At 36.1% G+C, this 17,155-nt stretch overlaps 1 protein-coding gene across 2 annotated transcripts in view; it reads right to left on the reverse strand.

The window, feature by feature from the left end:
• The window catches only part of plcg1 (phospholipase C, gamma 1), a 72,954-nt gene that overhangs the window by 26,266 nt on the left and 29,533 nt on the right, over positions 1-17,155 (reverse strand). For both annotated transcript variants that reach the window (XM_065286576.2, XM_065286577.2), the window contains exons 4-12: positions 15,713-15,806; positions 15,460-15,507; positions 10,050-10,134; positions 8,964-9,047; positions 8,100-8,122; positions 6,140-6,209; positions 4,982-5,083; positions 1,576-1,694; positions 969-1,054 (exon numbers count right to left, since the gene is read on the reverse strand). In XM_065286576.2, the coding sequence (XP_065142648.1) occupies positions 969-1,054; positions 1,576-1,694; positions 4,982-5,083; positions 6,140-6,209; positions 8,100-8,122; positions 8,964-9,047; positions 10,050-10,134; positions 15,460-15,507; positions 15,713-15,806 (711 nt within the window). The remainder of the gene's footprint in view (positions 1-968; positions 1,055-1,575; positions 1,695-4,981; positions 5,084-6,139; positions 6,210-8,099; positions 8,123-8,963; positions 9,048-10,049; positions 10,135-15,459; positions 15,508-15,712; positions 15,807-17,155) is intronic.

Genomic DNA, 17,155 nt, shown 5'->3' on the forward strand with positions numbered 1-17,155 from the left:
TTTGAATAAGAAATCATTTGTATTGCGTATAGTGTCGAACGCGGCCATCCGCGTGTAGCCGCGGGGACTATACTCGGAAAGCTGCGCGGACGCGTGCACACGCGAGCCGGACGCGGAAAAGACAATGGCAAAAAACAAATTGACGAGATATCTCGTCAATGGCGGGGAAAGAGTTAATTACCAGCTGTTGCACTCACATTGCACGCAAATTCATATGAGATTTAACGCAGCGTACGCAAGCACTGCATTTAAACAGTTGTGTAATTCAAAAGTGAAAGTAAAATGTGCACGTCTGCATGCGCACTTATAAGCCCCTCCCACCCAGTGATACCAGGATCACCGGGTTTGTGACGCGCTGATTAACCGGTGGGAAAATTCTGTCACCGCGGCAACGCTAAATTACATAACACATAAAATATTTTTAACTAAAATTTTTCACTTAAAGAGAGAAAATGTAGGGGAAAAAATGTAGCCGTTACCAATTGAAGTAATTTCTTAAGTTAATCCAACTTTTACTTCTTACCATGCAAGTAAAAAATGTAAGTAATAAAATTATTCTACAAACTGCACAATCTTTCTAATCATATAAATCTAGCACTGCTAGGAATAAAGCAACTTAAGTAAATATAAAAAATAAAACAAAACAAGACGAAATTTGTTATATTGCAAAATAAAATTATGTGGCTGTTACTTTCTACACAAAAGTAACACAATTTTAGAACCTATTGTATATAAAATTATCATTAATAATTGTAAAAAGTGCAGCATTTTTTTAAAAGCAAATATATTTTGATGTTTCTTTAACTTCTGACAATTTCAACTTGTTATAAGTTATGTCAACTTATTACAGGTCAAAACTTAAAACCGTAGGTCGAAATTGACTTGTAAACCAAGTTGTTTTAACTTCATGCTGCATTTTCTTACAGTGTAATGAAGGGTGGTGTATAATAACACTGTGATGCACTCACATTCGATGCATCTGCAGCCCATTCGGAGACAGCGGGCGTACGCCTCCAGAGAAGACTCGCTGGAGAATTGGTCTCCTGTCAGATAGCTAAAAATAAACCACACACGTCAGGACCTGTCTGCAGTCTGCATTACTATACACTTTACAACACGCACACCTTTCACTCTGAGATCAATCACCCTTCACCTTAAATAAAGATGAAGAAACACAATGCAGACGGAAATCACGTGTCTACACAAATATTCTTCAGAGTACTTTCCATTATTTTGTCTTAATCTAAGTGCTGTATAATCTAGTTATACCAGTTCAAAAAAATAATCTACTATTTATTTCAAGAGAGAAACCAGAATAAGAGAAGTAAATATGAAAGTGTGATTGTTTAAAATCAATGAGCCAGTGAAACAAATACACCACATATCAAACTTTCAGCTTCTCTTTCTGGTACACACTAATCTCTACCGATATGAGGCATCATGCATCAACATTAACCTCTGCTCTTTTCACATTCATAGGCTAATTGCTGATTCTAGTAGTGCACAAATTATTCTGAGTGATCAGCTAAACCATATCATCAGCTTATCTGTATATATGATCACGGCTTTACTCACGTGTTGTGCGATGAGGAGATCCAGTAGTGAGACAGGGGGTTGTTCATGTCCTCTGGGCGCACCTGATCAAGCTGTGAGTCCCAGATTGTGTTCTCCTTTGAGAACAGATATGTAAGGAACTAAGAACCAGGAAACATAAAGGTTTGCGTTAAAAACAGTATCACAAAACTAAAAACAGTGAGAACAAATTAGTACTCTGCACATTCTTCTTAAAAGTCCCATTGTAGTGGTAATCAAGTTTTAAGTATTGTTTATATTTGTGGTGTTTATAATATGCTTTAAATGAGACATATCATGCTAAATCCACTTTCTTAGCTCTTAAATGCATTTTGTTGTATATTTGTAGTGTTAGGAAGTACATAAAAGTTGAAATTAGTCTCTTCAGGTGCTTTGTTGATATCTTTATATTCTGTTTTGGTCATATTTTCCAACCTGTTCTGATTTTTCTATTATCCATTACGTTTTTTGAACAATTACGTCACAGTATTTGCAGCGGAACTGCCAAATAAGGACATCGACTCCCAGTCCAACACTACGTTTCTCACTCCGAAGGCTGCAGCCTGCGGAGATCGCTTTTGGGTATCAAGCCTGGTTTAATTAAGTTAACTGAGCATTACATTTGCAAGTCATGAGCATATTACAACAACTTACGATTAACTAAGAATAATAGTCAGCTTTATAATTGTTAATATTCTGAAATAACACCGTCTTGATGACGTATGCAGCCTAGAAAAGCGACCTCCGGAGGCTGCAGCCTCACACCATTGCGATACCTCCATATGAAGACGTTGTTCTGCAAGTTCGTAGTCTTCATTTTCATCTCGCTCCGTTTCCGACTCTGGCTCGAACATGTACGGCTGGATGGACAAGTCTTCCGTTGTTGACATTTTGTGAATAACGAGTGAATAAAAAGTTTCTGTGCCGCTAGATAATCGTATCTCTGCTAATAAACTACAAAAATGGCCGAACGGGGTGGAGTTTAACCGAGTGTCGCCTCTGCAACCTGGTGAGGGGGCAGGGTATGACGTGCATTTAAAAAGACAGCACCAAAATGAGTTGCTCTCAGATGCACATCAGAAAAGGGGTAGAAAGGGGGCCTGTGGGGCTATAATAATGAGGAATTCAGACCCAAGCATTGCAGTTCCGCTTTAAATAGACCTCAAATAGATGATTTATATGTAAAAAGGACAGATTTAAAAGCATGATATGTCTGCTTTAAGATAAACCACGTGCAGACTCCCTTATTTAACATTATTGCTTAGGATTTTCTGCACAAAATTGCAGTTTTCAACAAAAAAGAAAAACTCAAAATAGAAGTTTGAAATCGCCTTGGTTTCCTACGTCACAAACATGAAACCAATCATATCAACACAGTTGAACGTGTGAATTGGTGCATATAAATTATATATATATATAGACTGTGCACTGAAATAATCACAGAACAGCTGCTTCAGCTTTAATTCGGTGACGTGAGAATGCGCTGCTCGCATGTGTAGTGTGAATGCTTTAGCCTGTTAACATCAGCACCCAAAAAAATACATGCTACAAATGGGAAACTCAAGTATGCATTGTAAAAATATCAGCTACGTGTCTTGAACTGCTGAATGTGGCATATATGAACATATACTGTGGTCAACCACGAGAAGGTTTGATTGGAAATTAATTTACCTGAGCTTGAACTTGAAGGATTAGTGTTATTAATGCAAGTTGCATACCTTTTCTATTTATTTGTTGTATGCAAGTTGTCTTTGCTTAACTTTGCAGTTAAAACAGAAGGGGATTGTTTACGTTAAGTTGTTTGTGAAATTTGTGCAATAAAAAAGGTTGTGTATTTTGACAGCATTCTGATTCCTTTACTTCTTTAGAATTTAAAGCCTCATTCACACAGCACTTTGGTCCCAGAAAATGTCTTTAAAATTGTCAGTGTGTCTTCTGTGTGAACGCAAACACGTGCCGTAAATGTTCTGGGATTGCTCCCGTAAAGAGGACCTAGTAACACTGCCGTAACATTCACGGAAACCATTCTGTGTGGACAAGAGGCAGAAACAATGCCGTAAGGAGCGGGCTGTAGTGAAGACATACATGTCATCATATCCAGAAGTTATGGTTCAGCTCTTTGACACAGGGATTTAACCACAGAAATTTCATGACAAGAAATGTCTGCAAACTGGTCTGAAGCAGAGACCAAGAAGCTATCTGCGCTGAAGCTGATATCATTTACCAGCAGATCAGAACAGCGTATCACATGCTACTTATGATCTTATCATAAACAAAAATGCACGTGCGTGGTTTCTGAACCAAAAATCTGTGTATTTTCTGTTAAAAAAAAGGACCATTGTAGTGATTTCAACAGTAAAATTTCTATTGAGTGAAAAAGAATGGGGTTGTGCTTAAGAGTTTAGCAGTCTGTATGAATGGAATTTTAGCAATGAAAATGTTAACAGTTTAAAAGAATGAAACCAATTAGTTGATTTGAAGTATTATTTTTTCTATTTCTATTTGTTTTTAATGAAGAAATTTTCATTTTTATCTGATTAATCGATGGAAAAATCTGCAGAATACTCTATTACTAAACTTCACACTGGTATAATTTTGATCATAACACTTCCAATTAATGAGCCAATAACTCAGAACAAGTAGTGTGGATATCATTACCAATGGCTCTGTTGTTTTTCTATTAAACTACTACATCTGTAAGTAAATCATTTCCAATGCAGAAAAATGACTACTACTACTACTACTACTACTACTACTACTACTACTACTACTAATAATAATAATAATAATAATAATAATAATAATAACAACAACAGTGGTTTCTCAGGTTATTGATGTTGCACTGCTATTTTTTAACACCTGCACAGCCATGGTCAGAGCTGGTGCAATTAATTCATTAAGATTAAGCAAATAAGCATAAAACTGCAATACTAAAATTATAGGTTAAAGGTTCTCATAAGATGTAAATATGCCAGAATACATGATAAAAATGATTGCAAGCGACAATCCTCTTTAAACTAATAAATTAGGCGATCACTGAGGAGCTAGTTTACAATTTTACAGTTTACAGATTTGCTATCTACTTATACAGCAAATGTTTTGTCTTTAGTAACAAGTTCTGTCAATACTATAATTTGAGTATATAGAAATTGACAAGATCATTTACAGAAAAAAAGGGTCCTACTGTTTCAAGGCTCCAACACTTGCAAACAGCACACTGATGTTTCAATTTACAGATAAGGGTATTAAATGAATGTGTGTCTCAAGAATATAAAAAACACTGAAGGTCACTGCAGTGAAAAAGCAAGCGGTGTGGGTATCTTTAACATTCTCATAGCTCAACTGGTAGACACCAAAAATGTATAGTTTAAATGTTTTTAAAATCACTTTGGAAAAAAGTTAAAGTAACCTCATCTTGATGAAAGTATGGCTGCTCAATCTCTCGTAGAGGATCTTTCAGGTAGTGAAACATGAACTCCTGAACCTTGTTGTTGTCCGTGGCCCAGAGCTCCTGAGCGCACAAAAACATTGCCGTTATTAGTAAGCATACATCTGTAGCAAAGGCAACATATACAGTCCTGTGACAAAGTCTTAGGCCACCAGACTTCTTGTTTAAGAAGTTTTAACATCCATCCATATTTATTTTTCAATCTATTTTATTAAGATGCAAACAGAAAATACAGGAAATATGTAAACAAAAATACATCTTCAAAACGAAATGTCTTAGGCATCGTCAGTGTTTAGTGTGACCTCTCTTGGCACTAAACACATCTTGAGCGTTTTTGAGCAGAAAAAAGTAAAAAGGACTAATTTCTTTCAAATTAAAAAATTAGGATTTAATTTTATTTAGGTTTAAGAGATCCTGCAGATTCCTGCTATTGCTCAAGTGGAAGGGGAGTTTACCCTAAAAACACATTTTTATACGGTTTTTAATACTATATACACATTTCCTGTATTTTCCTGATGTATTCTATTAAAATAGACTAAGAAATAATCACTATATCATTGCAAAAACAACAAATATAATTCTGGCATGGATGCCTAAGATTTTTGCAAAGTACTGTATATATTTATGGATTTTTGTGTGCAAAAACAAAATGTATTTTTCATTAGAATGTTATTTTCCAAAAGAAAACGTTTTGTGAAGAAACAACAAGCTAGACATTTAGTGTTATAATGCAATGACTCAATTCTTAAAGGGACACTTCACCCACTTGCATTAAGCTTTCTTTAGTTAGAACTCCAGTCATGTTTTTGAATAGTCGTGCATCATTTCCTCAGTTGCCGCTGAGACAGGAGAAATACAGATTTCAGTGTTGCACTTTCTTCTTTCAATGATGTAAAATCATCATTTTGCATCATTGAAAGAAGGAAGTCCAATATCTTTGTTGAGGGGGTGAGACTACAAACACCCCTTTTCTCTGTCAAATAGGCACCAAATTCTAAATTTATGTTACATTTCGACTACAAATATGACCCACTTTCAATAAAGATGAATGTTTCTACGGGGGAAATGCTCCTTTAAGCACACTGCACATTGCTAATTATACTACTACAACATGCTTACCTTCTGATGTTCAGTTAAAAAGTTCTGAAAGTCCTCCAGTGAGATCTTCTGCTCAGGCCTCTCAATAAACCTACAGGAAATTTAGAGACAAAATGTAACTTTTTACCACTTCAAAGCGCTTAAAACATTTTTTTTAATTTTTTTAATTGAGTTGAGTTTGTCATGTTAAAAAATATTTTTATAAAACAAAAAACTTAATAAAAAAAGCAATCCAAAAACATAAAAAACCGTAATTGGTATTGCTGTGTATCAAGTGAAAAAAAGTTAGTTTGTGGTGTTATCATGGGCATAAACATCATCTAACAGTGGGAGGGCAATAAACAAGACATTTCTCCAAAGCAATTTTTGAAGGGGACACAAATAGTGCAGCCGAAAAGCCTAATATTCTTCTTCAAAATCATTTATTTATTGGAATGTTTTGAAGCTGTTTACAATCAAGCCATCGATGAAATACAAACAAAATTTTAAACGGAATGACTGTTAGGGGTTGTGTACACCAAAACTTTTACGCCCGCGGCCGGCGCATGTTTTCAATTGTTTCCAATGTAAGCTTGGCGTTTTTCAAATAAGTTTTTCAAATTCCGTGCTGAAAACGGCGCTCAGCGTTTTTTCCGCGCTCGGCGCTGAGCGTCGAGAGTTGAAAGAGATTCAACTTTGGGAGAAATGCTCCGCTCGTCAATGTCAGTTCTCACACTGCCGCCCAATCACAGTGGAGGAGGGGCAGGACATTACCACAGCAACCAACCGGCTCGCAGCTGAAGTATCACAGCTACCAAAGCGCTCAGCTGAAGGAAGCTGGCACTCAGCTTAAAAACAGCTGGCATTCGGCGTCCTCAAGGCGTTTTCAGCCACGTTTAAAAGTTTTGGTGTGTCCAGCCCCTTAGCTAGGTTATGTTACTCGAGTTGTCGCGGTTACAAAATTAACTTCTGCTCTGTACATGTTTATTAGTCTGGCTAGTGGCTAAACTGACCTCTGCAACAAATACCTCATCGAAAATAAAATGTGTCGGTTTCCTTAAGAGGAGAGGAGAAAGTGAGCTTGGATCAGTGCTGTGTGAAGAGAGGTTTTGACAGCCAAGCAAGAATTCAAAGATCTGGAGCTCATATTGTATACACTGATTTATACCGTAATGTTAGCTCAGTGTAGTAGTTTATACATGTTAGATATATCATCATTTATTTAGCTTGTTATCGGAAATAAACTACTCTTTTAAAGGACTCTATTGTAATAGATTCTATGCAGAATTCTACCGGAAGTTAAGCTTTCAAATGGCTTAAAATAACTACCCGAGTAATGTCTTAGCAATTTCTGTGGTAACCGTGGTAAAAGTGGAAAAACTGACTCAGTCCTTTAAATTATTTGAAAATAATGCACACCCACGGTGCAACAACACCAGCTTGTGCATTATTTTCAAATAATTTAATGGCCTGTACAAAAACATAAAAACACACATTGTTTAGGGGAGTACCAATTATGTCTCGTACTCATACTGTGGCCTTTTAAAATACACTTGGCATAATGAAAACAACGTCTTTCTCTTTATCCGGAGCAAGTGGCGTACCCTTCTCCCTTTGGAGGGGGAATATCTGTTTTGAATGACTATAAGAGAAAGGAGGGGGCACTCAAATGTTTATAAACTTAAAAAGCATTTTGCTCCATTTAACTTTGTATTGTTTAAGTACTTTCACAATTATTTAAACTACATCTCTTTATATTTTTTATAATATGAAATGTTTCATAGTATTTTTTGGGGGACAACCTTCAGATAGGGCGGGACCTGTCCCACCTGGGACTTATGCCCCTGGCAGTATACAAAATAACCTAATGACAACATAACCTAATGAGTGAGTGAGTGAGTGAGTGAGTGAGTGAGTGAGTGAGTGAGTGAGTGAGTGAGAGAGAGAGAGAGAGAGAGAGAGAGTGAGTGAGTGAGTGAGTGAGAACCAAGTGAGCAAGTACCTTTGTAGCAGTGGAATCTCCATCTATACAAAAACAAAACACACATTGTTAAGGGGAGTACCACATTTAAAACAGGATAATTATAACTAAATGCACTTAAAAATGATAGAAAACAATGAAACAACAAACCTAATATATGAAGTATAATATATAAAAAAAGTTAACACATCTCTGAACCTCACAAATACAGGCTCATCAAATACAACTAATTTGTATTGAACTATTACATTTAGTCATTTAGCACTTTTATCCAAAGCGACTTGAAAATGATGAAGCAAAAATACAACACAAGAACAGCAATACATAAGTTCACTAGAACTAGTCCCATCAAATCTAACACAGTATACATAGCCAAGGGTTAGTTTTATTTTTTTTTTAAGGACAGAAAAGATAAAGATAGAAAAAGATATTAAACTCTGTATTAGGAAGTGAGGTGTTGGCAGAAAAGATAGTTTTTTAGCCGATTCTTAAAGATGGCTACAGAGTCAGCAGATCTTGTCACAACCGGCAGATCATTCCACAAATTGTGCTGAAATATTGCATATATTATCATATCAAATATCAGATCAGATTAATTTCTGTACAAAATAAGCTTGATGTGAGTGATTCAATTAACTTAAATAATATCACACACAAAATGTGAGTGTAAGGGTCATCTGTGCTCTGTGTGTGTGGGGGGATTAGTGTGGTCTAATGGCTTTTAGCCGAGTGATCCAGCATCTTTAAAAGAGGCGAGTATTGACGAGAAGGCCATTTCAGAAGCAGGACAAATGATTGGGTGTAAGTGGCTCAGAGCTCACTGAGGAAGGGTTCAAATCTCACCCTATTTTACCAACATATAAATAACACAAATGAGTAACCTACCGATTTTTGAGCATCAAACATCAGGCTGCGGTACAGCTGGGCGAAATGACTATACGACACATCTCCATTCCTCAGCTCTCCGTCCTAGAAATTAATGTTAAAACACATCACAACCAGTGATCTACAATAAAGAACTAGACAGCATAATAAAGAAGTCACCACTCCACCATATTGGTTTGCCCAAACACAATACTGAATAAATAAAAGTTATCAGATTTTCATGGTAAAATAGTACATTACCAATCAATGCTTTTTATCTGAAGTCTCCCGGTACATTCTTACAATTCAAACGTCCTAAGCGTGCAAATGCAGCGTATTTATTTAAAGTTTCCATCCTTTTTAAACACAGAGTGAGTTTCATTCATTTTTCAAGTTCTGAATATATGAACCCCAGATGAATCTTAACATCTATATAACAAATGTGCTTATTCTAAAATGTATGTTTTGTAGTATGTGCATACAACACCTTGTTTAAGGGGTTTTGCTATTTGTTTTAAATCGTACAGTAAATTTTAATTATTAAAAAATGTGTTAATCAAATGTATTTAAGCAGTTAAGACAGCAACTTAAACAATGGTTAAACTAATATTTGATTCGCAATAGATATAAATAGCATCTAACTCCTATGCAAACTGTCATTCTAGAAAAACACATTAGTAGAGATCTATAGGAAATTGCCAAATTTGAGTCTGAGGTGAATGGAGGTCAAAAAAAGCATCAGGCAATAAAATACATGTACTGTGTGGATTTGCAGAAATGAAACTGTGCCCCTTTCAATTCTATACCCCTTTACACCTGTGTCATTACAACAGTGTGCAGTACACACTGACAACTTCTATATATCACCCTGCTCAATGAAAAACACTGGAAAAAATTTGCAATGTAACTAATTATTTACATAAATATATCCAATAAACTTATCATGTGCAACTGAGATGCTACAAATTGGGTGATTTTAGGTAATTATTTTGACTAAGCCAATAATACCCTCTGTCAGTTGGGCATACCAATATGGTATGGTTATATCTATTTTATAGTAATATAATGAAAATACAACAGTTTATCCAGATGATTTGTGTGTGTTACCGGAAGTTTTTCCCGCAAGAACCTCATGTTGGGAACTCTGTAGTTGACTTGACACAACATACTTTTCAGATCCTTACAAGAAATTCTGCAACATAAAAGACATTGATGAATGTAATTATGATAGAGATTTATACAATGAATACACAGAATAATTTCAACCCATCAGTTTTTACCGTTCAAGTTTTTCAAAAACTGCTATAATCTATAAAGCAGGGTTCCCTAGAGCTTTTTATTAGAAATTAATTATGTCCACTGTGATATGTTGCATTTTGTATACTTATATGCATATGTGTATATATCCCTTTCAGTTTTTTCTAGATTTATCAATTATATGTATTTATGCAAATAAAATGATGATGTGTTTAATTTTTTATTTGCATTTATTTACTTAAATTAAAATGAGGAAAACATGGTCAAAATAACAAAAAATATGCAGTGGTTTCTAATCTTTAATACTGCAGAGAAAACTAGTGCAAATCTATTATCAATTATCTATTAAATCAATTATCTATGATTTTTGAAACAAACTTTTCATATATATATATATATCAAAATCAGTATTGGTTCTGGTCAGTTTTTAAAAGTCAATTCTTCATTTTACGCAAAATCCGATATCTGCCATGTTATTTTCATCTTTTCTTCCTTTTTTTCAAACCGCGACAAACGCCAGTCCTCCTTCTCTGGTTAAGCAGATTTATTGCATTCTACAATCACAGTGCACCATTCCATGCATTAAAAATAATAATGGTGGCGCATTGAATACACACTGAATCCTTGTTTTTCTCATCAACGTTGAACTTCTTGATCAACAAACAAACAAAAACAAAATAATACTTTTTGATGGCATTGATAAACCTGTGGTGGTTTCCTGTAGCGGGGAATAATCCCATCAAAAATTAAATAATTTACGTGAGAGGCACTCGGGCGAAGGAAACATGGCGGCTGTTGCTTGTTCTCACACGACAACATCAAGCTTCTGTCATACTAACACATTGACCCCCAGGGGATCTTATGAAAAACTTTACATTTTACCAAACTTTTCCATTTTACTGGAAGTCAACAAAAATCAAGCAGGACTAAAACATTTTACAGCTGTTTGCTGTCAAAATATTTCACAGACAACGTTCCAAAGGATGACACCAGCAATGACAATGTTCTAAATATGACAAAGTAAGTGTTTTGATTAATGCCATTAATGTTTCTTTTTTAATAATGAATGGACATTTATATATGGATTCAATAGATGTATAGCATTTAAAAAAACAACTTCATGGATTTATTGCATTTTGCGAGAAAAAAAAGAATCTGTTTTTATAATAAATCTTTGAAAATCAAATAATACATTTGGTGTGTGTGTTGTATGATGCTTGTACAGCTTACATAAACATGCACATACACTAAGACAAGGTGCTGAGGTAATTTTCCATTGTAAGTGGATAGGATTGTTCACCTTTACTGCACATGTTGTCTTTTCCTTTTGATTTAGTCACTGATGCTTTCTAATCCGTCACATCTACAAGTAACCTCAAGTTTCGTTTGAATATATTTCAAACTGTTTCTCTCCACCCCTCCGGTGTCTCTCTGTATTTACCTTCTGTGTGTGTGTGTGTGTGTGTGTGTGTGTGTGTGTGTGTGTGCGCACACTCTCATGTTGTTTCCTGTCGCAGGATGTGCCGTCTCTGTGCTCTATTTACCCAACAGGAGTGTGTTTGTGTGCGAGTGTGTGTTTTTAACTGATTAGGCCCACTACCCCCTGAGTCGGCAATTTTTTACATTTAACTACCAAAATATAAAGACGCACAGACATGAAACAGAGAGCATTCGTGCACCAGGAAAACATCAAAATTTCTAATGCAGAGCATCCACTGTGCCACATATAAAAACCAGTAAGAAAAGTCCAAATTCAACAGCCTCAGTAAGAGGTCAGATGGCCCTCAGTAAATGTCTTTTAACTTCTTACACTCTGAGGCTATTTTGGGGATTTTTGCCTGGATTTGGCCTACCCAATTTCAAAAGCTTCCCATACCCACATGCAAAGGTGCACATACAAAAGTTTGGTATCATTTTACAGGAAACCCTTTGAAATTACATAAAACTCTGTTAAAAGTGCTAAACATGGTTGTATGTGATGTCAGGCCTCTAATAAACACAAAAATAAATAGGCGCTTTTTGATGTTTTTTTTCTAAAGTCTGTATTTAAAAGTGTATAACTCTGGCCCTGAGTGGTAACGAAAGCTCCAGACAGTTTTGTTTGATTCCAGCAATTGCCAGCTTACAGAGGAAAAAGGAATTTTTTCTCTATCATAATAAATGCAAAAGTTATTTTACTCCAACTGATGGGAGGACTAATACGCTTTTGGTGTACAATTTCTGCCTAAAAACATTTGAAGTGCTCCCATAACCACATACAGTGGAATAAATGCAATATCTTTATATCATTTTGCAAAAATCCCTTTGAAGTTACATAAAAAGCTGTTGTTTGTGACAAATAGTGTTATTTATGTGGTTTTTCATATGCTAAAACACCAAATTTTCTTTTTTTATGTTGTAATACTATCTTTGATAGTGTATAACTCTGGTTCTGGGTGCTCTAGCAGACTGCAGACAGTTCTGGTTGTTACCAGCAGCAGACAGTAAACACCCAACAAAAGAATGAACTCTTTAGCATGTTCCATTCAAAAGTTATTCTCATTTTACTGAAGTGTGCGAAAATTAATTTTTCATATAAATATTAATTTTTTGTTTTCCACATATAATAAATAGCAAGGGATTAATTATGCACACAACCAAAGAAAATGCTGTGAATGGACTCATTTTTTAGAGAAGGACCTAAAATAAAAGATGGTGTATAATTTGTGGCTATCTGTGCTATCTGAGGCAGTCCACACTCAAGTTTCCCATATGTTTACAAAAGACAATTTTTTACCTCATTATTCATTCGATGATTGTTAGATAGGTGATGATAATAGGGACAAAAATAACGCTGCAGACTTATTCCTGAGACTGAGAGCTTTCATTTGATATAAGACTTGCCCATGTTTGTCATACTTGAAAAACATGAAATATATGAATATTAAAAGATATTAAAAAATATCGGGGGGGGTGATGGTGTAAATTAATTGTAAATAACTTTCTTACAGTGAAAGATATGTCAAAGTGATGCATATCTGCAGAAAGTAGAGAGTCTAAGCTTTCAAACAGTATCTCATATGTGGTACTGGGTCCATGACAGACCATTACAAATTACAGGAATATTTTATATTAAGTCAAAATAAGATAATTCTGGACCCGGTACAGGGTCCACAGAGTTAAAGAAGTTAAGATGGAATTTGAAAACAAAGAGTGACGAAGCAGTCCTAATAGGTAGAGGTAAATTGTTCCAAAGTTTTTCGATGACAGCGGGTAAAAAAGCTTCATAGAATAAAAGAGTCTAATGACAAACTCAAATAATATTAAACAAAGAAATAAAACTTTAAGAGAGAGTTTTGTGAATGCTTTTCCTGTCATGAACCTGTACATGAAATCTCCCGGCTGTCACTCTCCTGCTGCGCTGTACTGCGAGCTTCAGCTCATGCCAAGCAAGGAGACGCACGTCCCCTGTCCAACATACAGTACAACATACAGTAAGTGCTGCCTATTGTTGCATAAACGTCATCCTAAGTTTTTTAAGGCGGAGTAATAAATAGTGTATTTGCATTTTGGGCGGGGGTAAAAGATTGGATTCATATCCATTTTGCAAAGACGCATTTATGTGGCCAAATGTAAATGGAACAGTTTTAACAAATCAGATAGCTATCCGATCAGAGAAAACACATGAAGTGACCAGGTGTAAAAAGGCCCATAGATACCTTTGCATTGGGCCCCCAATTTGCTAAATCCTCAACTGTGGGTAACATACTTATGCCCCAATAGTTAGCCTGTCTGAAACCAAGCTGATTTAAACCACTTCACTGTGTGCAACTTGCATTACATCTGAACGGCCCCTACGCTAATAGGATTTTGTTTCTCTCTACCCGTCTTGTCGTCGACCCCGAAGACAATGAGACAAACAGACCCAGTTCTGGTAAATATGAAGGTCGGCACACCTCTGATCTACTGGCCGTAGATGATAGTGATGCCCAGCTGATGCCTGACCAACGACCACCGGTAGAACCCGCTTAATCTCCTTATCCGTTTACATATACATATATATATACATATACACATATACACATATACACATACTAGTGTTGGGCGATATGCCCTATTTTGAGATCGTCCTATCGTCAGCCTCTGAGATCGGCGATACACGATAGTATCGGGGGGCGGGGCAGTAGTTTACTCATTTTTTTATTTGTTAATTTTTTACTCATTATAAAAGTCACTTGATGGGTGGACAAAAAAGAACAAGAGCAACACCGTCATGACCGCAACCTTCTTAAAACTGATGCCATTAATGCGAGCGCGTCAAAAACCCTAACCATGATTACTTAATAACTTTAAAAACATGCATCTGCGCACGCACATACAAACAATTCAATGCATTTGCTTAGTGCTGTTGCAGAAGGCTACACGTGTCAAGCAGTGGTGCTCTCAGATGAGCCTTTTTAAACGCATCGGTCCAGCGGAACGCGATCATATTTTAAACACAAACATATAATAAACACGAGGGATGTATTGCTACAACTTCTTGAATCCTTGAAATGCATATCATAAACAGGATTAATACCTAGTGATCTGACTTCGGACAGAGCGCAGCTTTCTGCACGTACGCGAGAGTGAGAGAGAGGCGCCATGCAGCGGGTCATATTTTAAACAAAAAGTAAAGTTTGCCTCAGCTCGCATGAAATGCATTAAACTGAACAAAGACATAAGGATTACTACTTTATTTTATGTTTAGACTTCGGACAGACGCGAGAGCGCGTGCACGTGAGACAGAGAGAAGCGCAGCTGGTCATGACGCGGGTGCTAGAAGGAGTCCAAGACGCGCGCATTAAGTGCAGGTGCGTGCAAGAAGGAATTCTCTCTTTACAAGCCTTCCGCGTAAAGTGAAGCCCACAAACCCTCATGTGAGGAAAAGCATGCATTGTGGATGTTAATGTAAAACTATGATGATAATAATAATAATAGTAACCATTCGCCAACTATCGTCATGCCTATCGCCATGAAAGCCTGCCGTTGGCGATATGTCTGAAGATCGTCGATACACGATACTATCGTCTATCGGCACAACCCTAACACATACACATACATACACATACATATACACATATACACATATACACATATACACATATATACATATATACATATATACATATATATATATATATACATATATATATACATATAGCACTAAATTGACGGTCCAAAACAATACAATACAATGTAATACAATACAATCTCATAAACTTGATGCTTGTGAACATACCTGTCTTCCCTGTTGCGATCCACTGCATAAAACTGTTTTCTTAGCCACCTGCATGTGTCCAATGACAGAAAAAAACAATTTAAATGTTGACCATTGATAACATTTATTTTCAAAATATCTGTACTTGATCACAGGCCAGAACTTTACTTGACATGTGTGTACACATAGCATGGATCACATGTTCTTTAATGGATGTCATCAATCAATACCTAATGGGGTCTAGAAAAGAGTTAAAAAATAGGTCAAAGGTCACCTCTCTATTTGCAGGGGCGTGGGGGAGCGTAATGTATCGGACACCAGCCAGGTCAAACCCTTTACCCACATGACCATCTCTTCATCGGAGGTAGCTGACAAACAAAAGATAGGATCAAAAGAGTGCGTGTTGAAGTTTGAGGAGCATAATGCTGCATTTCATTGCAATTTTGTATATATATATATATATATATATATATATATATATATATATATATATATATATATATACAAAATTGCAATGAATTGCAGCATTATGCTCCTCAAACTTCAACACGCACTCATATATGTGTGTGTGTGTGTGTGTATATATATCAGAGGTGGGAGTAAGTCACACATGTGCAAGTCAAAAGTTAGTCTCAAGTCTTAACCTTCAAGTCTCAAGCAAGTCCGAGTCATTTTTTGTGAGAGTCGAGTCAAGTCAAGTCAAGTCAAGTCAAGTCAAGTCACTGCTTTATGTCAAGCAATTCAAGTCAAGTCATAGCTTGAGTCAAGCAAGTCACTGACAAGTCATACAGATGTTTGATGATTTAACTAAATGTATATATAAAACAAAGTTAAATCTACAATAGTTATGGACTATGAGAGTTTTATTTGCAACAAAAAATTATTAAAAAGGTGCGCGCCTGCCACAACTTTATAATGGCTAAATATTATAAAATAAGCTATAAAAACCTTTATTAAATAAAAGTGTGAATATATCAGAAAATTTTTTTTTTCTTGTCACTGTTTTAGTATTATAAGTTATGTTTTATGTTAATATTATTCTGTTTATGTTGCGTATATTTCTAAGGTTGATTAATTTGATATACTGTTGAATAGTTAAATCTACATCAAAGTGTCATATATTTTTTTAAATAAATTGATATTTTTCTGATTCCATATTTATTTTAATAAGTCAGAAACGTCTCCGCTGTGTCCTGCTGACAGGCGCGGTGGGCGCGTGCAGCAGGTGACACCAATTATGGGTCCTCCGAAGGTTAGACCGTCTCATTTCAGTTATCTCTTCGCGAACTTCTGAGGCTGCCACCTTGAAAGACCGAGTGCTCACCTTTCAAGGTCTAATGCTTAGAAGGTCGCAGCCCTTGAATTGGGACACAGCTACTGTTACACATGCGTTTTCTCTTTTAGCGGTTTACTTTCTCTTAAGACCTAAATGGCCATATTTATAAGGATACTTGCAAAGGTGGGAATTTTGATGCATATGTCTATATAAAGCCAATAAGCGGCAAAAAATACTCACGAGCTTAATGAGCAGCGGATGCGCGACTTGCACGCTCCTCTTACACAGAAACAGCGTGCGGTGCTTAAATATGTGAACAAATGTTAAGTTTTCGTGACCATGCATGCGCACAGCAAGAGACGTAGGCGCTTAATCTCGATAGAGACTATAGTCCAAAATCTCTGCTGGTTGACTCATTTCTACGATGTTTATCATACCTAC

The sequence above is a fragment of the Paramisgurnus dabryanus genome, chromosome 21 (genome assembly GCF_030506205.2).
Source record: "Paramisgurnus dabryanus chromosome 21, PD_genome_1.1, whole genome shotgun sequence".
NCBI classification, from domain to species: Eukaryota; Metazoa; Chordata; class Actinopteri; order Cypriniformes; family Cobitidae; genus Paramisgurnus; species Paramisgurnus dabryanus.